Raw genomic sequence first — 26,867 nt, 5'->3', positions numbered from 1 at the left:
GAAATCTAATCAATCTTATGTTATTTTCTTTTTTATTAGGCACTTTCATTTATTTATTATGTACTATTTTTTAATTTGTTTTTGTTTTTATTCTTTTTTTAATGTTTTATTTATTTAGTATTTATTTATTTATTAATGTATAATTTAATATTTACTGTCTTTTTTCATTTATTTATTATTTTAGAGCTGGAAGTCACAGCTTTACTTTTTTCAGTGTTTTTATTTTGAGTTGTGACGCTACTTATGGCTTTTTTTCCTGTTGTGATGTTTTAACTGTTGTTTCTTTTTGTGCAGCAGCGTGTAAACTCGGCTTCGTGAGGCGCCGTATAAATAAAGTTTTAGTTCTTTCTGAATGGCCCGTAAACAGCGGCGTCATGAAACTCATATTTATCAAATTAAAGGTCAAAGCTGATTTATTTACATGGTTGGTATTTTCAGAGGTGTCAGATTTTTACAGCCATCCTGTGAAACGAGTGTGTGTCTGCCCCAGTTTACGAGCTTCAACCTGCCGCTGCTGTTTGTCTTGACTGTGTGTGTGTGTGTGTGTGTGTGTGTGTGTGTCGGCAGTGGGTCAGTGTCTGTGTCCTCAGGCGGTGGAGCACAACACAGCTGCTCTCTGTGTTCACGCCTCGGCAGACAAAATGATACTAACACACACACAACTCCCTCCGCTGTGTGTGTGTGTGTGTGTGTGTGTGTGTGTGTGTGTGTGTGTGTGTTAAACAGAGAGCATCTTGGGACGCCGCTGTTTAAATATCTCCTGTTTGCTCTTTAGTTAGAAACCGTCTTCTCCCCTCGCCTGCTGCTCTCATCGTTTTTTGGGTGGATTATAATCCAACACGTCTGAAGATATTCACTCTTAATTACACAAATTTACTCGGGCTGTCGAAATACTAAAAACAACAAAAAAATTCATCTAATTAATTACACGCTTTGTGATTAATTAACCTAAATTAATCGCATACATCAAATTTTGGTGTGATAGTATTTTAAAAAAATTCAGTTCACATTTATAAGCAGAAATTCCTCTCATTTATGAAGTCAACAGCATGATCCTGCAAGTATTTCAAAATAAAATGTCAACAACTGACGGGATTCTGTCAGCAGAGATGTTATCGGAGGACTTTTATTTTGAAACGGAAGCAGGGACATTTGGAAGTTTTTTTACTTGCTGTTATTTTTCTGCAAACAACAGTAACGACAGCAAGCAAAACCGTCACCTCAGTCTCTGATGACGTCACACCGTAAAGGTCACGGACTCACATCGCTCTGCGTCTTGGTCAGCTCTTTGGCGAAGACGGTCTCGATTGTTTGGGGCATCTGTGCGTACAGACTGCAGACGGCCTCCTTCTTGCCCTCCTCCCTGTACGCTTTCTGCAACGCAACACAAAATATATGAGTTTTAATTCAGGAATATACGCAAAAAATCTTTACACTTTGCATCAATATCATAAAAAAACAAAATCAGTAAGAGTCTGGGCTGTGTTCGCACTTTGAACACAGCTGTGACGCAGCAGATTTAGAAACTTCTTTAAAGATTTCGCTCAGTTTGTAGGATTTAAAGACGTTTCTAATATCAGGAAATGTCTATGATTTTAGGATGTTTCCAGGATTTTAGGACGATTCACAGATTTTAGGACATCATTAGAGATTTTAGGGCATTTCTACAATTTTGCGACATTTCCAGGATTTAAGGGCATTTCTGTGACTTTAGGACATTAATAGGATTTTAGGATGTTTCTACAGTTTTACAGCATTCGTAGGATTTTAGCAGGTTAACAGATGAAAATGCTGGAAGCTTTTACATATTTCATCCAAATCCAGCCCGTGGTATTGCGTTCTCATGTGATAGCGAATAAACAGAGTCTCCTGCATAAATATGAGAGGAGTTTACGGACGGCGAGTGGAGCTTGTTTTGTACCTCGCTGTGCAGCTGAGTTTGCTCCTTCGCATGCTGAGTGTCTTTGGTCTCCGGCAGCAGAGAGTACAGACTGTTAACCAGCTCCTTCTTACCCGCCTCCTTGTATTTACTCTGAAACACAAAACAACAACAGATCAACAAGTGCACAGAGCCTCCGTGAAAACTCCTCGACACCTCGCTGCAAAGACTCGAGCGACTCCGCAGACTCTTCGTCATCAGCAGCACGTTCAAGGGACTTTTTCTTTATTCTGCTTGTTAATGTCACTTATTGCTATTTTGCTGTGAACCAGTTTCACTTTTTGTCAGAAGTGCATTGACTTTATTTTGTAATTAGAATATAAAGTTTGGCTGCAGAGTTTTAGCGAATAGAAACTTCTTTGCTGATGACATTAAACTGTTCAATATAAAAATATACTAATATACTACTAACTATACCAAATCTGACCAGCACTAATCTGATTAAATCTTGAAATTCAAATTAAGACCATTATGGGCTGATATTTGTCGAATGATAAATCACAAGTTTCAAGATTTTAACCCTTTAAAAACTGACCTCCCACAGTCGTCATTTGCATGATTCTGTTTACATGAAGCTAAAATAATAAAGTCAGTTTTATTTATAAAGCCCATTATCACAAATCCAAATTTTCCTCAGAGGGCTTTACAGCGTACGACATCCCAAGTTGTTATCTTTATTATTATTTAGCTCAGGTTGTACAGATTTTAGGGATATGAAGCATTTTACGTTAAAATAAGCAAAAATAACAATGTAGGCACTATTGGACCATTTATAATGCAGAGTTTAAAGGGTTAATACATTGCAGGTAACTTGTAAAATAAAAGTTAATATTGACAATCTTAGTATCTATAGAAATGGTGAATGGATGAAGTGAATTTTTTGGGATGAACAAAGCAGGAGCGCCTGCAGAGTTTGGATTCACACGCTGTGAGACAGATTCATAAATCGGATGAAATTTCACGTTAAACGAAGAATCTCCTGATTAAATATTAATCTGCAGTGTTGGAAAAACAAATCAGACTCAAAGCACAAACTGTCTGTTTCACACAAACCAAAATATTCAGAGAGGGAGCGAGTGTTTCTCACCTCGCTGTGTGTCGCAGCCATCTCTTTGACAAACTGAGTCTCCAGAGTTTCGGGCAGCAGAGAGAACAAAGTGTTGGGCAGATCGTCTTTGTCCTTCTTATACTTTGTCTTATAAAATGAAGAAAGAAATAAAGAAAGGCTGATAAAAACAATTACAACATCCTCCACTTATTCCAAAGTATTAAAAAAATCTTAATATCTACCCAGGGGTATGAACTTAACCCTTTGAAAGATAAGCAAATTCTTTTAATTTCTTTCAAAAAAACACAGGGGGAAGACAATAACCTGCTAAACAAGACATGGCCCAAAAATAAGCAAAAAGTTAGAAAAAATACAAGAACATGTCCTGAAAATATGCAAAACATAAGTCAAAAGATTAAACTTGTCTGTATGTTAGACACTGAACATTGTGGAAGGCTCTGTTTTTGTTTTGTTGTTGTTGTTTTTTTTGTTTGTTTTTGTGGTTTACTGGGTTTTTTGTTTGTTTGTTTGTTTGTTTGTTTTTTCCCTTCTTTTTAACTGTGATATGGATCCCACTGGGTCTGAAATAAAGAATAAAGTAAAAGGAAATGACCCAGAAAAAGGGCTGAAAATAAAACTTATGTATATATATATATTTATACATATATATATATGTGTGTGTGTGTGTGTGTGTGTGTGAATGTGTGTGTGCATCTATTTCAGATATTATATTAGATTTTTATGTAACATATTTTTAAGCAAAAGAAAATGGATGGATGGAGGGATGGATATTTTAAAGTATAAAATTATTAGCATATTAAATATGATTTTCTGGACGTTTTCCCCTTTTTTTTTCAAATAATCCCCCTCTTCTTCGAAACAAATTTTTAGGTAAAATTTCTTGTAATTTGTGGGACATTTCTTGCCATGTTGGTAATTGCCTTTTTTCCAATATTTTTTAAAAGAAAGTAAACTAACTGAACAAATTTCGTTTGAGAGAGCAACAGATTACAGATATTCGGTCATTAACGCTGAAAAATGTGAGTATGTGAAGACAAAAGTTTGACACAGAAACGCCGGCTGACCTCACTCTGCAGCTCTGAGATCTGCTTAGCAAACTCCGTCTCTTTGGTCTCCGGCATCTGGTGGAAAACGCTGCTGCTGATCTCCTGTCGGCCTTTCTGCTTGTATTTAGTCTAACACACACACACACACACACACACACACACACACACACACACACGAGAGACAAGATAGAAAGATGAGAGTGCAAACCAGAAAAGTCAACAAGTGCAACACGTTTCAGACTCTTATTTTGAGAACAAATCACACTTGAGAACATCCACCTAAAATTTTAGGACATTTTTAGGATTATAGAATATTTCTACGATTTTAACGATTTTTACGTTTTTTTGGGATTTTCACACATTTCTCAGATTACTGAATTAAGACATTTCTATGATTTTAGGATGTTTCTAAGTTTTTAAGATTTTTGAGGATTTTCATACGTTTCTAGGATTTTAATACAATTTTTGGATGTTGGGACATTTAAAGGATTTTTAGGACTTTAGGACGTTTTTAGATGTTTAGATGGGTTTCTTTTTTATAATTTTAGAAGTTTCTATGATTTTAGGAAGTTTCCACGACTTGAGGGTGTTTCTTTTGATTTTAGAATGGTTTTAGGATTTTGGGACATTTCTAGGATTTTAGGAAGTTTTGAGGAATTTTGGTGAGATTTTTACGATTTTAGGAGATTTGTATGATTTAAGTACATATCTAGGATTTTAGGATGTTTCTCCACCTGAGAAGCTGAACCACGGCGGTGACCTCTCCTCGTAAACGTCCACCCACCTCACTCTGAAGCGCCATGACGGCTTTAGCGAGCTTCATCTCCTCGGTCTCGGGCAGCGCTGAGTACAGGTTGGTGCTCAGCTCCTTCTTGCCTCCCTCTTTATACTTTACCTGCAGAGGACGCAGGGGACAAAAGGACAGACATTGGACTGACACCTGGTTACACCAAAACTTAACAAAAGCTTTAACGTTTATTAACAACTTGACTTGAAGACAAAGGACGCTGACAGCAGCAGGATTTGTGCATCAGCTGCAGATGCAAAAGAAGGCAGAAAATAAGACACGAACCCCCACAGAGCGTCCTCACGCTGCGTTTGTTTTACTAACACGTTCTCTGAGGTGTGTGTGTGTGTGTGTGTGTGTTGTACCTGACTCTGCAGCTCAGTCGCCTCTTTAGCGTGGAGCGTCTCCAGAGTCTGAGGGAGCTGGTGGTACAGACAGCTGCTCGCCTCCTTCCTGCTCGCCTCCTTGTATTTGGCCTGAGGAGGAGATCAGCTGTTAGCCGGCACGCCGCTCTCTCTGTGAGCGCAGGTGTTACACTCCGCTGCTGCTCACATCATTTTAGCCAGGTTTTTTGGTCTTTAGGTGAAGAAAAAATTGCAAAACGTGTTGTTTTTGCTCTGCATGCAGGTGTCAATAAAACACTGTGGGGAGGTTAATTTTAATGCAGTTTACAGAGTCACAGTCCACACCGCCCGCGTGAGCAGCGCCAGCGTCAAAAAACCTGTCGGGGTTTTTCTCGGCGCCCGTGTTAACATGTCAGAGCTGCCTCACCGCCTGCACGAGCAGTGCTGGTCAGGCGCATCTGAGCTGCTGGTCAGTGGTCAGTTTGTTGGTTTTCTTGCTGGTGAGATTTTTTGTTTTTTGCAAGAAAAAAAATATTTTGCCATTTTTTTTCCCACAAAAATTCTCGCCCCCCTTTTTTTTTTCTTGCCAGTTTTTTTTTTCGTCCCCAAAAAATTATTTTTTTATTTATTTCACACATGAAAAAATTTTTTTTTATTAATTGTTTCTCACTTGCACTTCTCACTCAGGACCGTGATGCTGACAATGCAGCAGCTGACAGTTTCAGAAATTAGTGCTATTTGTGCTTAGAAATGTGGAAATTCAGTTCTCACGGCAGCAGGAAGCTCTGCAGCAGCGTCACAGCCACAACGCTCACGCATGCAGTTTTCTCATTAACGAGTTGTTAAAGTGAAAAGACCAGAACTGACGACCATAAATTGAGCTAAACTTGGCAGTGAAAGTATTTGGGGTGGTGCTGCGGCTCACAGCGGGAAGGCTCTGAGCTCGAATCCGATGAAACGTCAGAAACAAACCTCGCTCTGCAGCTCAGAGACACTTTTGGCGAACTGCGTCTCTGCAGTTTCTGGAAGCTGAGAGTAGAAGCTCTGAGAGAGACTCTTGATGCCGTCCTCTTTGTATTTACTCTGGACAGAAAGACAGACAACATCCACGGCTCAAATGCTGACAGGTTTGGACGGCATGCTTTCTTTAATTTTTTTTTTTTTAATTTGACTTTTATTTTTGTTGCTATTTTTAATTGTGATTTCTTTTGCTTTAAAAATATTATTGCTGTTTTTCTTTCAAAATTTAGCTTTTAAATTTTTATGTGATTTTTTAAAGAAAAAAATGCGGTGAGATTTTTTTTTTGCTTAAAAATATTGTTGATTTTTTTTCTTTAAATATTTGGCTTTTTTAGAGATTATCATTATTTTGGCTATTCTTACAGCAAAAAAAATGTAGTGATTTTATGTTTTGATTCTTTAAACATTTTTGGTGGTTGTTCAAGAAAACAAGCCTTCCAAAGCAGCAGGTCGCCGATGTAAAGGCATGTTCTCTTTTAAAAATAACCAAAAATGATACCATTTATCACAGCCAGAAATGGCGAAAAACAGAAATTATTGTTTGATTTTCAAATTTCTAAAGGTGAACCGTCCACCTTGAACACCTCGTGTGTCATCATACAGGTTTGTGAATTTTCCATGATTTTTCCAAAACTTTCAGGGTACATTAATTATTCCAGGCACAGAAATTGCTTCTTGTAAATTCCATGATTTTCCAGGTTTTTCATGAACCCTGAACATCAAACTCTGTGCTCTCGTGTTCATGTTGTTGCAGATGTGTGTGTGTGTGTGTGTGTGTGTGTTTGTGTGTGTGTGTGTTTTTCACCTCGCTCTGCAGGTCGGACATCTTGGCGGCGAGCTGCGTCTCGGCCGTCTGCGGCAGCTGAGCGTACAAACTGGACGACATGGACTTCTTCCCGCTCTGCTTGTACTTGTTCTGAAGGGAACAACAGCAAGTTGAAACATGGTCAGATTTCGTTATTTAGAGACGGATATCTGAAAAACTGAAGCCTTTTTTTAGGATTTGTGCCGGGACTAACTGTGTCCTCCGAACCTTTGAAATCACGCTCTGCCGCTGAACTAAAGGGCGAAATGCTCCTTTAAGTGTCGAAAAATTCTGCTTTCCTCACGTAATGACATCACTTACATAAAATTACAGCATTCATGTCATTTGGCGGAGTTTTGCAGGCTCTCTGGGACGTTGCACAAACTAAAGGCTGTACTTTTACTTTACATTATTACTATTATTATTATTTCCACATTTTCATATTGCCCGCCACTGCAGACACAAAGAATATACAGCGGATCAAGACAAGCTATATTTATAATCATCATTTTTAAAAACATATTTTTTAAATTTTATTATTATTATGTTATATTATATTATAGATTTTTATGCAGTTTTTTTAGGCCATTTTTTGTATTATTTTTGTGTCTATACTTTCCCGTTTATTTATTGCTAATTTTCAGGTAATCTGATTTTACTTAGGCTGTACCTGCACAATCTTATATCGCCCGCTCCCACCACACAAACAGTTAACTGCTGATCAAAATGCTTGAAATGTCTAAAGAGCTATATTTATAATCATCATATTTAAAAATACATTTTTAGGCCATATTTTTGTATTATTTTTGTTTTTTTACTTTTCCATTTATTTATTATTTATTTATTCATTTATCTATCTATCTATTGATTGCTATTTTACAGGAAATCTCCTTTTAATTTTTCACAAATTTTTGGGTCATTTCTTTTTCAGTTGCTCACCCTTTTTTTCTGTGTTTCTGAAGGAAATTTGGACTGTGGAGAACATGCAAACTCCACACAGAAGGTTCCCCTGCGTTACATAAACGCTTCTGTTCCTCGGTGAGAAACCTGCTGCTGCTGCAGCGGCTACAAACAGCATCGCAGATATTCACGGCCTTTAGTGAGGCGTCTTCAAAGTGCAACTTATGATTCATTCATAAATTCTTTGCAGAGTAACGTTTGAGTGCAGGCGGGACCGGAGGCTCGTCTCACGTCTCTCTTTAACACGAGGCAGAATCAACCAAACTGAGCATGTGCAGGAGTGAATAATAGATGTGCGTACCTCGCTCTGCAGCTCGGTAACCTCTTTAACTCGCTGCGTCTCCAGAGTCTCGGGCAGCCGGTGGTACAGAGAGCTGCTCGCCTCCTTCTTCCCGGCTTCCTTGTACTTGACCTGCAGAGAGAAACAGGCCAGAAATCTGACTGATTGTCCTTTAACAACACGTTTTCAGAGACACGTTCGTAACACACGGACGCTTTTATTGTGACTGACACTGCCGGCTCCTTTTTTTTTTATCCACATAAACTGTTTAGTTTGAGGTTTGAACTGTGATGCCTTTATTTATTTATAATTTTTAAAAAAAATAATTACAGACTGTTATAATAATAATAATAATAATAATAATAATAATAATAATAATAATAATACACTCTTGGAAGGACAGTTATAAATCAGCATTACATTTATACTCCTTCTTACACTTCTTAAACCAGAAAATATATTATTATAATTATTATAAAAAGTAAATATAATCACAACAGGTCATACAAAATAAATAACTAAATATGCATACACATAAACACATACACCTTATATATATATATATATATATATATAAACATTTGGCCAAAGCACACCATATTTTAGTGTCAAAATTCAATTTTCTAAAGTCCTTCTAAAAATGTCGTCCTGTGTGCACTGACTTGAAAAAAAAATTAACTAACTAATATATCTCTAAAAAAATAAGAAAAATAAATAAATACATAAAATGTATAAATTAAATAAGAGAAAAAAGGGAGTAGCATGAGAGACACATACTGCTACAACCACTACTACCATAATAATAATAATAATAATAATAATAATATTTCAGGTGTTTGGGAGATGAGCGTAACGTCTTCTCTCTGTGAACCTCCGTCAGAGTTTTGTGGACGATAAATCTTAACTTAAGGATTTTGGGTGAACTATCCCTTTAAGCTGCACATGAGGAGGACGAGTGAGACAGACTGAGACAGAGCGAGACAGAGTGAGACAGAGTGAGACAGAGTGAGACAGAGTGAGACAGAGCGAGACAGATTGAGACAGAGCGAGACAGAGCGAGACAGATTGAGACAGATTGAGACAGAGCGAGACAGAGCGAGACAGAGTGAGACAGACTGAGACAGAGTGAGACAGATTGAGACAGAGTGAGACAGATTGAGACAGACTGAGACAGAGTGAGACAGAGCGAGACAGAGCGAGACAGAGTGAGACAGAGTGAGACAGAGTGAGACAGAGCGAGACAGAGTGAGACAGAGTGAGACAGAGCGAGACAGAGTGAGACAGAGCGAGACAGAGCGAGACAGAGTGAGACAGAGCGAGACAGAGTGAGACAGAGTGAGACAGAGCGAGACACCAGCAGCTCTGAATGTGTTTCTGATAAATGGACCAGAATAGACGACGGTGGTCAGTTTATCTGCGACGTGTGAACGTGTCGGAGTGTCTGAGACGGAGGACACACACCTGATTCTGTCCCTCAGGACCTTAAACACAAACTGTCCCTGAAGACCGCAAAGGTGATTAATTCATCATTTTTCTTTTTGTCAACAAATTACACGACGACAACAAAACCAAAAAATCTTTACCCTCAAAGGCTTCCTGTCTGTGTCTCTCAGCTCCAAACCAATCGGCTCTTCTGATGATTTAATCTTATAAATTACTGGTACTATTCACAGGCTTTACGTCCCGAAAAATCACATTTCTGTCCTTACAAAAATGACTAAATAAAGTTTCTCACCTCGCTGTGTGTCTCGGCCATCTCTTTGACAAACTGAGTCTCCAGAGTTTCGGGCAGCAGAGAGAACAAAGTGTTGGGCAGATCCTCTTTGTCCTTCTTATACTTTGTCTAAAAAAAATGTAAAAATAAAATAACGAAAGAAAGAAAGGTTAATGAAAATAATTACAACATTCTCTACTTGTGTCAAAGTATTTTAAAAAAAATCTTAATATCTACCTAAGGGAATGAACTTCAATCCATTTAAACTGCAAAATGCAAATCCTTTTAAAATGGAAATCACTTTAATTATTTACATAAAAAATCCGACCAACATAACTGATGCAACGGAAAAAAACCTGAATCATAATTGCAGTTTTCAGGATTACTTGTGCAGAATGAGTGCTGCAAACTGCAGCTTTAGTTTGAGTAAAACACGCCCTCAGATTTTTAGTTCTGGCGGCAAAAATTACAGAAACAAACACTGAGGGATCCTGATGGGACGATGCACCTGCAGAGCATCTGCGCGAGGCGTTCAGGGTCCTCACCTCACTCTGTATCTCCGACAGCTGCTTGGCGAAGTGAGTCTCCGCCGTCTCCGGGAGGAGCGAGTACAAGTTCTTACTGATCTCCTTCTTCCCCTCCTCTTTATACTTCACCTGAGAAAAAGAGCACACGGTGCAGAGACTGCAGGAGACGAACTAAAAGTCGCTGAGAGGCTGAGGCTGGTCTACTGTCTGACACGCCAACATACACAGCATGTCAAAAAAGTCATTATATACCATGCTGAAAAAAAAACAGCCAAAAAAGTCCAAAAAAGTCACAGAGTTGCATTTCGAGAAATGCCATTGTAGAGTATGTTGAATAAACTAAAAAAAAAAAAATACATTTATGTTTTAAAAGTCAAAAAAAAGTCATAGTACAGCATCCTGAGAAAAAAAAATGTCAGTGTAGCATGTCGCAAAAACGGCCAAAAAAGTCGATGTCTTTGAAGTAAAAAACCAAAACAAAATAGCCAAAAAGTCAAAAAAAAGTCGAATTGAATGTTGAGAAACGCCATCGCATAGCATGTTGAATAAACTAATAAAAAAAAATCGATGTTTTAAAAGACAGTATACATAGCACTTTGAAAAAACGTTGGAAAAGGAATCAGTTTATTAAAATGTTCAAACACTTTTAGTCAAAATAATCACAGCGATCAAAGGAAAAACTGTAGTCAACAAAAAATACAGCGACCTACGTCACCGTCTCTCCCAGTTACCAAAATCATCAAACTTATAAATTCTAAAATCCAAAAACACCAACAAAAAACATGAAACAAGACCAAAATACACCCCATCCCACATCAGCGTTAATGTTATAAAACTCTCTCCTTTCCGAATGAATTCGTGGCTCTTTCACAAACGTATCACACAGATATTTTCACACTCGTCCGTAGGTGTGATCCTCACCTGGCTGTAAACGCCTCTCAGCTCTTTGGCCAGCTGAGTCTCGGTGGTTTCAGGTAGCTGCCGATACAGAGCGTCGCTGCCCTCCTGCTTATATTTCACCTGCACAAACATGACAGAACACCAGAAAAATGACTGAATTTAACACGTTTAAAGTTCAAATTTCAGTTCACAGGAACAAAAACTTTGCTATCCTGTATATAATAATAATAATAATAATAATAATAATAATAATAATAATAAACTATATTTATAGAGCATTTTTCATGCAAAGGATGCAGCTCAAAGTGCTTTAAGTTCCAAAAAAAGAAAACAAGACTAGACAATAAATAGACAGGCAATAATAAACCAGATGAAAAAGTCAAAATAAAAAGTACAGAGACCAGTAAGAGTAGTAAAAATAAGAGACTTGATAGAAAATTATTACAAGAATTACATTTATAAAAAGTTGCGGAGGGTGGCTTCTGGCGTCACGCTCATGCGCCAAAAGCACTGACAGAGCGGCGTTATTTGACGATTTCTGAGTGAGAACGGGCTGGATTAGCCAAAAAGGGCAGTACTGTGTAAAAAAAAAAAATTAATTCAGAGAGGAAGTGGACACCAGAGTCCTGCATGAAAGTCCAGGTTTGTTGGATCCGTCCATCGCCCCTCCTTTCTACCTGACAGGGACCTCGCGCTCCTTAGGCGTGATTCACGCTGAGCTTGAGCATCACCCAACTTGTTGGATTTTTTTTGGCGCCCTTATTAACAAGTCAGAGCAGCCACACTGCCTACGCGAGCAGCGCCAGTCAGAAATAGAGAGAAAATGAAAAGGAAATACAAAGACGTCTGTTTTACTTAAACTACTCTGCCTCTGTTTCAAAATAAAAGTCCTCTGAAAACGTCTCTGTAAATAGAATCCCATCAGTTGCTGACACACGGCATTTTATTGTGAAATACTTGCAGGACTGTGTTTTCGACCATGCAGAAGCTACACAACTTCCTACAGGACTCAAAGCAGCATGCAGCCCTGCAGGAGCGTCACAGCACCGATGCTGTCCATGAGACCGCCACGAGCGTGAAACACGCTGGCGAGGTGGACTTCACGCGCTGTGAGTCAGGCCTTATATAATGCTGTTACCGGCAGCATGAAAGGTGTCTTTTGGCTTCGGGATTTACGCCCAAATCAGCTGCAATATTTGATGACTTTGGAGTGAGAGCGAGCTGGTTAATTTCAGTTTGGAGGTGAAGGGTAGCTGGGGGGGCCCTCACACTTTGGACCCGGGGCCTGTGCTCAGCAGGACCACACAGACCTGGATGCCGCACCCACCTGACTCTGCAGCTGTGAGACCTCTTTAGCGTGCAGCGTGTCCAGAGTCTCCGGCAGCTTCGAGTACAGAGAGCTGGACGCCTCTCTCCTCCCCGCCTCTTTATATTTAGTCTAAAAAAAACAGACAAAACGTGTTTGTTTGAAGGGAACATTTTCCACCTGCTGCTCTGAGCTGCGATCACATCCACAGACAGCAGCTACGAGCCGGAGAGCACCTCAGCGTACCTCGCTCTGCAGCTCAGAAACAGCTTTGGCAAACTGGATCTGGTTGGTCTCTGTCAGCTGGGAGTAAACACTGACCGTCTGGCTCCTCTTCCCGCTCTCCTTGTACTTGTTCTAAAGACGACACAAAAAGACGTCTTCACAGGGACAACGTCTTCTCAGGGACAACGTCTCCCCGTTAACCCTGTAAAACCTGAGCAGGGTGGCTTAAATTCTTCCAAAAGGCAATGAATAACTTCAAAAAAAATGACTTAATAAGAAAGTTAATTAATACAATAATAATAAGAAGAAGAAAATTACCACAAAAAGAAAGCAAAAGAATAAAGTTTTTCAAAAACAGGAACTTAAAAATTTTTTTTTAAGTGCTTCATCATAAAAATAGTAACAACTTTCTAAAAGCTACAAACAATAAGCTAATAATAATTAAAAATAATTATAATTTTTTCCCCCCCAAATCTGGTTATCTTTGCCAAGTCACTTGTTGCTTTTTTCGAAATAAATAAATAAATACAAAAATTCTCAAGTGTTAAAGGTTTCAATACGGCATCTCAGCACAGGTAAAGAAAAGTGATGTGCATCCAGGTTTTAAAGGGTTAAAGGCTCTGGACTGAAGTGGGTTCATTCTTTGTTTTATCATTGCAGACAAAATATAAAAAAAAAAACATGGTGTAAGTCAAGATGAGTGGAATAAGAATCTCACCATCTACAGAAAACACTGCAATGAATTACCATTACCACTACGCTCAGTGATTTTTCTTTTTTAAATTCAGTTAGTTAAATTCCATTTCGCTTTATTTATCTAACTACACGATTCAGAGCAGAATAAAAGAGCGTTTCTCAGAGATCTCAGGTGCAAAATATAAAAAATAAATAACAATCAGCACTGAAAACATCCTCACAGTCAGTAAAACAACCCTAAAAACAACAGGGCGAAACCAGTCGCACAAAAAGATTCGTTCGCCCAATTTTTGTTTGTATTTTTGTGTGTGTGTGTGTGTGTGTGTGTGTGTGCTGTACCTCGCTCTGTAGCTCAGTCATCTCTCGGGCGAACTGTGTCTCTGAGGTTTCGGGGAGCTGAGAGTACAGCGACGACGACATCTCCTTCCTCCCGTCATCTTTGTACTTTTTCTGTCAAATAATAAAAAATAAAGCACATTCAGATTTTAGGGGAAGACGGGCAGCTTCTGCGGTTTTTGGTGAATAAAACAATAAAAGACATTTTTTATTTGTGGCCATGTATGTAACTGTTTATATCTCCAGTGCAAATCATGTAAAAAAATGTCGATCAAATCATCAAAATCTTTGAGAACCGTTTTCTTTTTCTCCTTTTCATTTAAAAAAAAAAATCATTTATTTTATCTCTTACTGGAATCTAGCTGACTCAACAAGATCAACAGTCATATACTCAGCTGATGCAGTAAAATAAAGTTACAAAAAAATGAAAAGTCAATAAATACTTTTCTTAATTTAATGTGTTAATTTTATCTCTTATAATTGACTGTTTCATAAAAATAAATTAATTAATTATTACAATAAATTAAAAATAATAATAAGACTGTGATCATATTAAGCCAAATAAAATTTTTAATTCAATATATTTGATAATTTATTTCCGCTCAACAAGATCAACTATGTTCGATCTGCCGTATACTCAGCTAATGCAAAAAAGTAAAGTAAAAAAACAAATAAAGTAAATAATTAAAACCAAAACTGTCTGCATGCCGTGATACGGCATGAGGTAAGAGAGAAAATATGTTAAAATTAAGGTGAACTGACTTAAATTAAACAAACTTGAATTAAAAGAGACAAAAAGAGATGAAGGTAAAGAAAGAGAGACTCACTTCACTCTGCAGCTCCGTCACTTCTTTGACGCGTTTGGTCTCCAGAGTTTCGGGCAGTTTGGAGTAAAGAGACGACGACGCCTGCTGCTTCCCGGCCTGCTTGTACTTCACCTGACACACACACACACACACACACACACACACACACAAACACACACACACACACACGCACACACACAGTGTTTTTACCACCAACATCTAAAAATGCACCACTATCTTCTTTTGACCTCCGTTATCAGACGTGCGTCCTATTGGTGGTTGATAAAGCGACCATCCTGTGACATCATCAGCTGGATTTATCAGCCGTCGACCAATAGGATTTCAGCTTCACGTCCTGTTTGACCCCGCATAGCTGACATATTTAGGTACGGGACAAATGGAAGACATTTTCAGTGGCGAGACAGTGACTGTTAGGGAGCTTTTATGTTTCTGCTCACATTATATTTATGTTTATTAGTGACTGATGCAAAGGTTGTTTTTGATTTATTTATTGCATCAGTGCAGGAAACATAATTTTGTTAGGTAAAAGAACAGAAAAAAAACCTGTAAAATTGCTCTGAGAAAAAAGAAAATAGAAAATATTTAAATTCTACAAATATATATATATACATATATGTATATATATATACATACATACATACACACACACACACACACACACATATATATATATATATATGTATGTATATGTATATACCCGTTGGTCACGTGCAACATAAATTTTTATCTACCTTTTTTTGAAATATACTGCTGCTGTTTTTACTTTGCTCAGTATGTGTTAGCTACTATGTGATGTGTTATAAATGTGTTTTCTTTAGTTGTTTATTCTTTACTATACGCACTATATTTGTGTCCAAGACAAATTCAAAGTTTATATTGTTTTCTTATCTTAAAAATAACTAAAAGAAAATATATATGTACATATAGACAACAACACTTTTCATCATCAGATCAGTTTCATTCAAAACAATGAATCAGGGCCTGAAGGGCAGCAACATTACGTCCTGTTGTATCATATCAAAGCTTTGAAATGCTCCTTTGAGATCAACAGGTTGAGTAAAGGGTTAATTTTCACCTCGCTGTGCGTCTCGGCCATCTCTTTGACAAACTGAGTCTCCAGAGTTTCGGGCAGCAGAGAGAACAATGTGTTGGGAAGATCCTCTTTGTCCTTCTTGTACTTTGTCTAAAGAAGAGAAACAAAATAACTCAAAACGATGTTCACAGAGAAAACCGTGCACTCAAAAACAAAACGGCGTGGCTGCACCTCGCTCTGGATCTCTGACATCTGTTTGGCGAAATGCATCTCTGCCGTCTCAGGGAGGAGGTGGTAGAGAGACGAGGACGCTTCCTTCTTGTGTCCCTCTTTATATTTCACCTGCATCACAGAAAAACAGATTTTGGAGGCTGAGTGACTGCAGGCAAAGGATGTGAATAAGTTTTTCTCTAGGCTGAGATTTTTGGATTCTGAGGCTGTATGACTCCACTCAGTGAGGCGTGGACACATTTTTTAGGGTCCCTCCTGTTTTCCTCAATGTTTTTATTATTATTACTACAAGAAAATTCAACTTTAGACGCATAAAAAGCCAAACTTTAAACGTAGGCCCAGTCCCGTGCCTTTCCATGCACAGACAGCTGATATCCTGCCCCCTGGTGGTCGGCTCAGTCACACTGCGAGGCCGTCTCTGGTTTTTTCTCTCGGCATGGAGCTCACTGGTTTAGTGACTTGGCGTCCGAGGTTGTGAGTTTGAGCCTCATGTGATGCAGAATGCACATTTTAATGCCGAGTTATTCATTGTCTTCCAGTTTGTCAGTTGCTTGCTGCTAAAAATGCCCGGCCCCGATCCATCGCTGTGCAGCAGGTACAATCAACTTTATATTTCTTGAGGGGAGTTTTTATTGTATTTATTTTTTATAAATTTTTCATAATTTATTTATTTATTTATATTGCTTTTTTTTGCAGTGAGATCAAATTTAGGCTGCAGGAAGTAACATCAAATTTTCTTGCAACATCCTCCCGCTTCTATACTTATATGGAGGCTTGAGCAGCCCGACACAGCACAATCTCACAAATGGGGTAAATACTGAAAATTAAAATAAAGCTTTACACCCCTACATATAAAAATAAAACATATTTTTTCAAAATCAGAAATTTTTAGCGTACATTATGTGTCTATAGCACCTGAAATCTCATCGCCTCAGTCAAGTTCTTTTTATAGTTTGGAAGCCAAGAGCGGCTGTAACTGCAATTTTGTTTTTAACGCCATTTTCTTGAGCTCATGGGTTACTTATTTTGCTTGATACCTCCAGGCTGAAGGCATGTGTTTATCACCTGGCTCTGCAGCTCCGTCACCTCCTTGGCCAGCTCGGTCTGGAGGGTTTGAGGGAGGCTGGAGAACAAACTGGACGACTGCTCCTTCTGCACGTCCTCTTTGTACTTCACCTGCAGGGACGACAGCGTTCGTTTGTCGGTCACAAGCGTGTAAAATAGTCCGGAGAAGAAAGAGGAGAAAAACATCAACAAAAAGAAGCAAAACTGTCACAAAGAGATGCAAGATAATGAAAAAAATAAGGTGTAAAATGACCAAACAGGTGCAAAACAACTGAAAACAGCCCCAGAATGAGCAAAAAGAGGTGCCAAATGATCAGACAGGCACAAACATAACAAGAGGCAGGAAATACTTAAGATGTGCAAAAAGGAGGCACAAAAAGACCACAAAATGATTAGAAACAGGTCTATATCACCACAAGGAGAAGGTTTGCAGAAATGTTGCATCTCTGTGAATCTGTGAGTCTTTCTCTTATTTTTGGAGAGTCTGCAGCGGCCTTTCACATGCATGTTCCCACAACCAAATCCACATAATCCATCCGTGTGTGTGTGTGTGTGTGTGTGTGTGTGTGTGTGTGTGTGTGTGTGTGTGTGTGTGTGTGTGTGTGTGTGTGTGTGTGTTTGTACCTGGCTCTGGATTTGGGAGACCTGCTTGGCGTGTTGAGTGTCCAGAGTTTCTGCCATCAGCGAGTACAGAGAGCTGCCGGCCTCCTGCTGCCCGGACTTCTTATACTTCATCTAAAAAAATAAAAAACAGAAACGTAAAGGCATTTTTTTACGTAGTTTTTTCTTCAGTTTGAGTTGCCGTCAGCAAAAAACATCCACTTGTATTTTCTTTGCATCTACTTGTGCACGAATGTGTTCATTTCTGAGACTTTTTCCTCAGTCGTCTCACCTCGCTCTGCAGCTCGGAGACCGTTTTAGCGAACTGAGTCTCTGCGGTTTGAGGCAGCTGAGAGTAGAAGCTCTGAGAGAGGCTCTTCATCCCGTCCTCCTTGTACTTGTTCTACAAACAGATCCAAACATGAAACCCACAATTAACAGCTTTGACGAGCGCACGCCAAAGTCTGACACAAGTTTAATAACAGCAAACACTGATTTTCACTCAACAGAAGAACTGAGAGCTCCAAAAACAGACGAAAACACGATACGAGCTGATTTCTTTAACAGTTGAAACCTGAGAAAAACCACTACATTTTATTTAAAAACATGGGAGGAAGACAATGAGCCAATTAACTAGACATTACTCCAAATTAGCAAGAAATTAGGTAAAAAGTTACATGCAAATTACCTGAAAAGTTACCTTAAATATGGCTGGAGGTTAAGTAGTTTCTCTTTTCTCTCACCTGGCTCTGCATGTCGGTGAGCTCTCGGGCGTGCTGGATCTCCAGAGTGTCCGGCAGCTGGTGGTAAACTGGACACGACAAGTCCTTCTTCACAGCCTCTTTATACAAGATCTGCACAGAGGGGACACACATGGACGAATAATGAGACATTTAAATGGTAAAACAAGCTTGTAAATCAGGTTTGCATGTTTCAGGCGACAGACTGAGTGTATTTACATCACTGCAGATTATTTTCTAAAGCAAACATTACATTTCTATGAGCTGAGAATCACCTTTAATTGTGCAAAAAAACTCTGGGGAATGTCTCTGAAGTGTTTTTGACTGCACCGATAAGAGAGAGGGTTATTTCAGGTGCAGAGCTGATCGGTGATGCACGCGTGTACCTGACTCTGCAGCTGTGACGCCTCTTTAGCGTGCTGAGTCTCCAGAGTTTCGGGCAGACGGTGATACAGAGACGCTGATGTCTGCTTCTTACCGGCCTCTCTGTATTTAGCCTGAAAAACACAATGAGGAATTACTCCGGACTGAAATGTTATCACGTGTAAACTATGGCGCGCTGGGAAATAAAAATCAGTAAATACAAACGCTGTTGATTTCTTCACCTGCAGCTGACATGAAAATAATTAGATTCAGGAAGTGGAAAAAAAACAACAACATAAGTTAACTCAAATGGTACTCTCAGAATATGTTCATTTTTGGGTTGATAAGTCTGTTATGGTCTCAGGCAGTGATACTCAACCTACGGCCAGTGGGCCAAACCTAGCCCCCAATAAGGTGCCAGGTGGCCCCAAAACTATTTTCCAATTTCCAATAAAAATAAAGTGATTGACACTGGGGATTGGTTTTGTACTTTTAGTATACATAAGGTGTCAGAGTGAATAAAACAGCATAAAAATAGAGCTTGTTTATAAAACAAAAGTGCCAGTGGAGGATCCCCCGCACCCCCGACAGAGGTCCGAGCTAAGACCCTGATGTCCTAAACTCCTAAAAACATTTTAAACCCTAGAAATGTCCTAAAATCACAGAAATGTTGTAAATTCTAGAAAAGTCCTAAGATCAAAGAAACATCCCGTTATGGTAAAAAATGTCTTAAAAACATAGAAATGTCCTTAAATCCTAAAAATGTCCTAAAATTCAAGAAATGTTCTAAAATCCCAGAAACATTATAAAATCTTAAAAACGCCCTAAAATTCTAAAAACATCCTAAAATCCTAAAAATGTCCTAAAATCCTTTAAAATGTCCTAAAATTCTAGATTTTTTTCTAAAATTATAAGCATTCCCAAACCCTAAAATCCTAAAAATGTCCTAAAATCCTTGCGACATGTATGGGGCTGCATGCTGAGTCTCTCGGGTAAAGGTAACGTTGGATCAGGACTGATCACATCACAGCGTCGCTCCTCTAATCAAATGACTTGGTTGTGCATGACTTGCAGTCTGCAGGTGACTCTGTTAAAGTGACTCGACTGCACGTGCAGTCCGCGGCCTGAGCTCACCTCGCTCTGCATGTCGCTCTGCTCTTTGGCGTGCTGCGTGTCAATGGTGTCGGGCAGCAGAGAGAACAGGCTGATGCTCATCTCCTTCTTACCGTCTTCTTTGTACTTGACCTTGTGATGAGAAACACAGCCGGGAGGATCAGAGCCGATCGATCGGTCGCTCAAATGTTACAGCAGGATGAGAAAAGAGTCTGAAACTTACTAAGCAGGTTTCCAGCAACTCTCAAATTACACACACTGAAACTATGAATATAAAATACGCCTGATGGAAACGTCGATTTGGAAAAAACTCCCATTTGTCACAAAAAAGAGTCTGTGAACAAAAAGTGGGCAGCAAACTGCTTCACAGTGAAAACAGAGGCCGAAAAAACTGACATCAAACAGTCAAATTAAGCAGCAATGATCAGAGATTTTTTTTTTATATTAATTTTTATTTTATTTTATTTTGTTCTGTGGGAGGGTCTTTTTTGTTGTTGCTGGTTGTCATTTTTGTTTGCTTGTATTCTAATATAGAAAATAATAAATATATGTAGAGAGATGTAAAGATTTTGCTACTGTGTTGCAAATTTCTCACCTATTTTTTTAAAATTATTATATTTATGTTATAATTTTGTGCAAATCTGTAAAAGAAAACTCGCCTACTGAGAGTTTACATCTCTGTGTATTATTCAAACAAGTATAGATATATGAATACTGTACAGACTCAGTACCTAATAAATCTCAAAACTTTGAACTATCAGGCTGAAACAAACTAAAACAAAGATGAACTTTTCTTCCTGAGTGAAGCCGCTCGTACCTCGCTGAGCATCTCCGTCTGCTGCCGCGCAAACTGAGTGTCGATGGTTTCTGGCATCAGGTGGAACAGACTGGACGCGTCGCTCTTCGAACTCTGCTTGTACTTCAGCTGCAACACACCAGGTCAAAGCACACAACAATCACTTTATTGGGTTCAGTTTAATCCGTAAATGTACTGAATTAATTGGGACTTGTTTTAGAAGATAAAACGCACAGACAGCTTAGAAAAGTTGCTTCTTTTAGTCCAGAATATCCTGTTTCTATATCCTCGAGTCTTTGTCTAAAGTCGAGTGCAGATCTGAGTTTTTTCTGAGTTCGTTTGCAGTTTAAAGGGATAGTTTAGGCTGGATGAGAAACGTTGCATTCCCACCACCCTCCGGAGCGGACCGGAGCGTGCCGTGATCTGCGTGCTGCAGAAAGGCGGCCAGGTGTTGGCCGAGTACCTGACTCTGCAGCTGCGAGGCCTCTTTGGCGTGCTGCGTCTCCAGAGTCTCCGGCAGAGTCGAGTACAGAGAGCTCGTCACTCCTTTCTTCCCCGCTTCTTTGTACTTCATCTAAAAACAGAAACAGACTGAAAGTGACCTTGTTGCTTCAGTCAGTCGTCCTCCTCAAAAACTCATTTTTATAAATTCATTTGTTATCTGCGTCGCTAACAGCACGGGGGTTTTAGCTACGTCACTGGGATTAAATGTGCACAGATCTGTTGTCTTCAAGCCTGTGTTTGTATTTCTGAACTGAGGTTAGTTTGTGACCTTGAGATATTGGTATCATTCACACTGTTGAACATGAAGCGATCACGCACGAAAAATACTGAAATATATAGGTGTGTGTCATCTGCAAAGCTGCAATACCAGATTCAAGGTTTCAGTTTTAAACAAGACAGAAAAACACAAACAGTGTTTATCTTTCTGAACGCTTTCCCTTTGTCAACACTTCATACAGCAGTGGTACTTAACATACGGCCCCCGGGCCAAATCTGGGGCCCAACAGGGTGCCAGGAGGCCTCCCAACCAATCCTAGAAACGTCATAAAATCAGAGAAATGTCCAAACATCCAAGAAATGTCATAACATCCCAGAAACATCCTATAATCTGAGAAACTTCCTAAAATCCAAGAAATGTCCAAAAATCTTTGAAATGTCCTAAATTCTCAAAACAAAAAAATCTAAAATCCTAGAAACGTCCTAGAATCCTAGGAAATGTCCTAAAATTATAGAAACGTCTAATAATCTGAGAAACATCCTAAAATCCAAGAAATGTCCTAATATTTGTGAAATGTTCTAAAATCCTAGAAATGCCCTAAAACTATAGAAATATCCCAAAATCCTCCAAATGTCCTAAAATCCTACAAACGTGCGGCTGCTGCGACTGGCCCGCTGTCGTTCTGCAGGATTTAAGCATGTATTGCTGTCATACATGAACTTTGCCTAAAATGTGTCTCTGCTTCTTCTTAGCACCACATAATGAGATATTTAAATGAACACGTCCCGTCCTCACCTCGCTCCGCAGCTCAGAGACCGTTTTAGCGAACTGAGTCTCAGCTGTTTGTGGAAGCTGAGAGTAGAAACTCTGCGGGAGGCTTCGCTTCCCGTCCTCTTTGTACTTTTTCTGGAAACAAGAGATGAGTTAGATTTATAAGATACTGACGCAGAAAAAAACAAAACTGCAGCAGTAAACACGGTTAGAAACCTGTGAGTCTACACCTCAATACTCAAAAATGGTCACAAGAGTTTGTTTTTCCATCTTTTTCTTCCCAAGAAACAGACAAAGATGTGCTATCAGCCACACAGTAGACACTGTTGACGACTCGTCTCTAATGCACGTTATGAACAGGCTGCGATCCCCTTTGATGATGTCTCGGATGCTAATGTGGCCTCTGATGAGCGTCTGAGGTATAAAAACATCAGAGAGCATTGGATAATGGGCGAGTGATTATTTATAACCAATCAAACAGCATCGGTACTGCAGCGCTCTCAGCAGCAGCTCGTCCCTCCTGCACGCCGGCGACCTCGTGATTATTTCATCTCACCCAGAAATGCTCGACGCATGATTCACAATATTTGTGGAACTTTGTTTCTTGTTTACTTGCATATATATATATATACACACACACACACACACATATATATATATATATATATATGTATGTCAATGTAAATTCCACATAATAATTCCACACATAATTTCCCCAGAGTTTAAAAGACATTTACATCACGGGCGTGGACAATGTTTCCAAGGCCACGTTTAGACGAGAGTGACCCAACTAAAAAAACGCCTGAGTTTAAAAAAAACCTGCGTTCATTCGATAACACTGTGAGAACGAACCTCGTGCACACGGATACATGTGAAACCAACAAAACGCTGTATTATGCACGCCAGGCCAGCAGTTTGCCGTAAAACTTTAAAACAACACATGACAGAAGAACACCGTCTGTGATTCAAAGAAATGACACTGGAACCCGTTTCAAAAGTTTTCAGGCTCCCAAAACGGCGCTGCTAGACCGCGACAAACAACCGTGCTGCGAGTTTTTAAATGAAGGTACGATGAGAAACTTTAAATACAGTTGGCTCTGCACCAGGCAGATTAAGCTGCAGGTAACCATGGAAACGATATGAGGGTGAGCAGATAATAACTATATTTTCATTTTTGGATGACATATCCCTTTAATTTCCAAAAGCTTTTTGGAAATTAAAGGGATATGTCATCCAAAAATGGATGACATATCCCTTTTGTTTTCATTGTTTTTATTCAACAAATGGGCGAAAACAGTGTATTAGTTGGGGACTATTTTCAGCGGCGGATTAATCCACGTTTGGCGCTCTGGTGATTGTTTGTGGCAGCAGGACGGTGTGTGTGGGTTTGAAATAAACGACGTGTGTGTGCTCATGGTGATAAAGGCACAGTGTAATCTCATTAATTTGATTTTTTAATTTTTTTTTTTACCTCGCTCAGCATGTCGCTCATCTCTCTGGCGAAGACGGTCTCTGACGTGTCTGGCATGGTGGCGTACAGCGAGCTGGACGTGTCCTTCCTCACGCCTTCTTTGTATTTGATCTGAGAAATAAGCAGCGAGCAGAGAGGAGGACGGATGACAGGAGCGGCTAAAAAAACTGTCTTTTGTGTTGCACGTTTGTGGTGTTATTAGACAGAAGCGGCTGTCACCTCGCTGAGCAGCTCTGCAGCTTCTTTGGCGTGCTGCGTCTCCATGGTGTGAGGCAGGAGGGAGTACAGGTTCGTCCTCACCTCCTTTTTACCCGCCTCCTTGTACTTGGTCTGCAGATTGAAAGGAAGACTTTGCGTTCATCATCGTGATTCTGAACACCCGAACAGATGTCGATGCAAATGAAATTCATCCTGCGAGCACCTCGTACAACAACCGAGAACGACCGTGTTTGTCATTATTTAACGCCACTATCTCGAGAACACGAGCTAATTATTTTATTATCTCGAGATAAGAAAGCTCGTTTCAACAGGTGAATTTATGCTGATTTTAGAGAAGAAAAAAGGCAGATTTTTCAAGTTTATCTTTCATTTATTACTTTTCTCTCCCCAAAATCACATGATCATTGAACCAAGGACTCAAAAATGAGCGTCTGGATCATTTATCACACCTGATTTCAGATTCGTCATCAAACATCAGTGACAGCTTCTTAATTACGAGATGTGTTTGTAAGACCGACCACCACCTGTCCTTCACCCAACAGGATAATAACATAATAACAATAATATTTAAGACCCCGTACCTCGCTCTGCAGCTCCGTCAGCTGTTTGGCGAGCTGCGTCTCGGTGGTTTCTGGGAGCTGATGGTACAAACTGCTCTGAATCTTCTGCTTCAAACCTTCTTTATATTTCACCTGCAGGAGACACGAAAGAGCATCACAGAAACAGACCAATCCAACATAAGACATTTCTAGATTTTTTTTTTTTCTACAGTGCTTTTCAAAAAGCACTGTAGAAAAAAAAAAAATCTCGCCCACCCCCAAAACACCCCCCCCCAACAATTTTTTTTTTATTTCCCACCCAAAATGAATAAAAAAAAAAATTTCTTGCCAATTTTTTTGGACTCGCACATGAACAAGAAGATTTTTTGGATTTTTTTTTCTCTTTTTTTGTTTATTTCTGGTGCAGAAATATACTTAGAGTATCCGACTCACTCAGGAACATTTAAACTTTTATCAGAAGCGTGAGAGTACCTCGCTCTGCAGGTTGGACACGTCTCTGGCGTGTTGTGTGTCGATGGTTTCGGGCAGCACAGAGTAAAGGTTGACGCTCATCTCCTTCTTACCGTCCTCTTTATATTTCACCTGGAGAATATTAAAATTGGAAAATGTCTCATGAAGAAGTTTTTTTTAAATAAAACAGCGAGTGTTTGGTAAAGTTGTTTTGGTGCTGTCACCTCGCTGAGGAGCTCGGAGACGTCTTTGGCGTGGGCCGTCTCTAAGGTCTGCGGCAGCAGGTGGAACAGGCTGGAGACGCGACCTTTCTTCTCAGCCGCCTTGTACTTGAGCTGCACACACAGGAGCGGAGACAATTATCCGTCTATAAAAAGACACGAGATGGACGGATGCGTGTTTGTTGCAGCGCGTAGGCGTGTGGCGCCGCAGGTCTTTACCTCGCTCTGCAGCTCCGAAGCCTCTTTGGCGTGCAGCGTCTCCAGAGTCTCGGGCAGAGTGGAGTACAGACAGCTGGACACGTCTTTCTTCCCCTGTTTGTACTTCATCTGAAATCCAGTCAGCGAGACGATGCACATCGATAATTCATTCAACACGACGTCAAAAACGCAAACATTCAGCCAAATTAACCCTTTAAATTTCACAAGCTATTTGACCCTTTGAGACCAGAAGGAGTTGGTTCAATTTGTCTGTAAATCATGAGGAAGAAGACAGTGACCAACTTAGCAAGAGATGTCCCACAAATTGCAAAAAAAAATGTAAAATGTAACGAGAAAGTTACAAAAAGGAGAGGAGAATTATGAGAAAATATCCAAAAATTGGGAAAATTATTCACAGGACTATATTTACAATTAAAGTAATTTTAAATTCAAAATTATGTTGATAAAAATAAATACAATTTACAATTTTATTATTTTCAGCTCTTTTTAAAGTAATTTTCTTATTTGTTTTTTATTTTTACTTAAAGAAAAGTACTTTTTTCCCTTTTTTTTCTAGTTTTCAGGCCATGCCAAGACAAAAACAAACCCCCCAACAAAAGGAAAAATAAAGTACAACAAAAAACAAAATGACCTAAAAAAAGAGAGGACTTTTTAAAAATTATAATTCCGTAACACAATTATAAATATTTAATTAATAATTAGAAATATACAGGGTTTTTTTTTTCTGTTTCTAGTAATTTTCCTCTAAAAATAATTTTCTAAATCTGTTTATTTCTTGGAATTTGTGGAACATGTATTACTCATTCCCTCTTTCCCCGTGTTTTTGCAAGAAATCCCACCATTTCCTCAGGGTTCAAAGGGTTAAATGCTCGTAAAAGGCGTCTGACAGCAGCCGTCTCTCCAGGCTTCAAAGGGTTAAAAGTTCCTTAATGCTGAGATGACAGCATAAGTGTAAATATTCTTATTTCTTTGTGTTTTTTCCCCTCTGGATCATCAATAATTGCATAAATAACATTTTTATTACGAACGGTCTGTCTTGTATCTTCTTTGTTTTCTGTTTTTGTTTCTGCAGTAATATTTGCAGTATTAAAAAGATCTAATAAAAATACTTTAAAAAAAAAGATGTACGAAACAGTAGGTCTCATGCAATAAATTTCTGTGTGTATTTTTGTGATGGGTCTCAATGACTGGTTTTGATAAATGCTGTATAAACGAACTTTTATTTTTTTTTATTATTATTATTCTTATTATTCTTATTCTTATTCTTATTATCATTATTATTATCATAGACCGGTCACCTCGCTCTGCAGCTCGGAAACAGTTTTGGCGAGCTGCGTCTCTGCGGTCTGCGGCAGCTGACTGTAGACGCTCTGCGAGAGGCTCTTCATCCCGCTCTCCTTGTACTTCGTCTGAAAAAAGACAGAAAATATTCAGAGTTACTTCTCTGGACAGTTCAGTTTAGTAAAACTTTATTTTGCAGGAACATCTCTGAAGCTGCTGCAGGAGGAAAACA

The 26,867-nt window shown here is 39.1% G+C and overlaps 1 protein-coding gene across 2 annotated transcripts in view; it reads right to left on the bottom strand.

Annotated features, from left to right (window-relative positions):
- The window catches only part of LOC121939430 (uncharacterized), a 63,112-nt gene that overhangs the window by 20,210 nt on the left and 16,035 nt on the right, over positions 1-26,867 (bottom strand). For both annotated transcript variants that reach the window (XM_088071891.1, XM_088071890.1), the window contains exons 16-49: positions 26,653-26,763; positions 25,355-25,462; positions 25,139-25,249; positions 24,936-25,046; positions 24,486-24,596; positions 23,905-24,015; positions 23,686-23,796; positions 22,239-22,349; positions 21,186-21,296; positions 20,744-20,851; positions 19,948-20,058; positions 18,837-18,947; positions 18,454-18,564; positions 18,003-18,113; positions 17,735-17,845; positions 17,111-17,221; positions 16,046-16,156; positions 15,857-15,964; positions 14,782-14,892; positions 13,958-14,068; positions 12,944-13,054; positions 12,719-12,829; positions 11,413-11,511; positions 10,510-10,620; positions 9,986-10,093; positions 8,272-8,382; positions 7,011-7,121; positions 6,158-6,268; positions 5,207-5,317; positions 4,839-4,949; positions 4,073-4,183; positions 3,027-3,134; positions 1,922-2,032; positions 1,264-1,374 (exon numbers count right to left, since the gene is read on the bottom strand). In XM_088071891.1, coding sequence (XP_087928017.1) covers positions 1,264-1,374; positions 1,922-2,032; positions 3,027-3,134; positions 4,073-4,183; positions 4,839-4,949; positions 5,207-5,317; positions 6,158-6,268; positions 7,011-7,121; positions 8,272-8,382; positions 9,986-10,093; positions 10,510-10,620; positions 11,413-11,511; positions 12,719-12,829; positions 12,944-13,054; positions 13,958-14,068; positions 14,782-14,892; positions 15,857-15,964; positions 16,046-16,156; positions 17,111-17,221; positions 17,735-17,845; positions 18,003-18,113; positions 18,454-18,564; positions 18,837-18,947; positions 19,948-20,058; positions 20,744-20,851; positions 21,186-21,296; positions 22,239-22,349; positions 23,686-23,796; positions 23,905-24,015; positions 24,486-24,596; positions 24,936-25,046; positions 25,139-25,249; positions 25,355-25,462; positions 26,653-26,763 — 3,747 coding nt within the window. The remainder of the gene's footprint in view (positions 1-1,263; positions 1,375-1,921; positions 2,033-3,026; positions 3,135-4,072; positions 4,184-4,838; positions 4,950-5,206; positions 5,318-6,157; positions 6,269-7,010; positions 7,122-8,271; positions 8,383-9,985; positions 10,094-10,509; positions 10,621-11,412; positions 11,512-12,718; positions 12,830-12,943; positions 13,055-13,957; positions 14,069-14,781; positions 14,893-15,856; positions 15,965-16,045; positions 16,157-17,110; positions 17,222-17,734; positions 17,846-18,002; positions 18,114-18,453; positions 18,565-18,836; positions 18,948-19,947; positions 20,059-20,743; positions 20,852-21,185; positions 21,297-22,238; positions 22,350-23,685; positions 23,797-23,904; positions 24,016-24,485; positions 24,597-24,935; positions 25,047-25,138; positions 25,250-25,354; positions 25,463-26,652; positions 26,764-26,867) is intronic.

The sequence above is a fragment of the Plectropomus leopardus genome, chromosome 21 (genome assembly GCF_026936395.1).
Source record: "Plectropomus leopardus strain MGB_pleo_1.0 chromosome 21, ASM2693639v1, whole genome shotgun sequence".
Lineage (NCBI taxonomy): Eukaryota > Metazoa > Chordata > Actinopteri > Perciformes > Serranidae > Plectropomus > Plectropomus leopardus.
The sequence above is the reverse complement of the archived record's forward strand: the minus strand, read 5'-3'. Positions and strand labels throughout refer to the sequence as shown.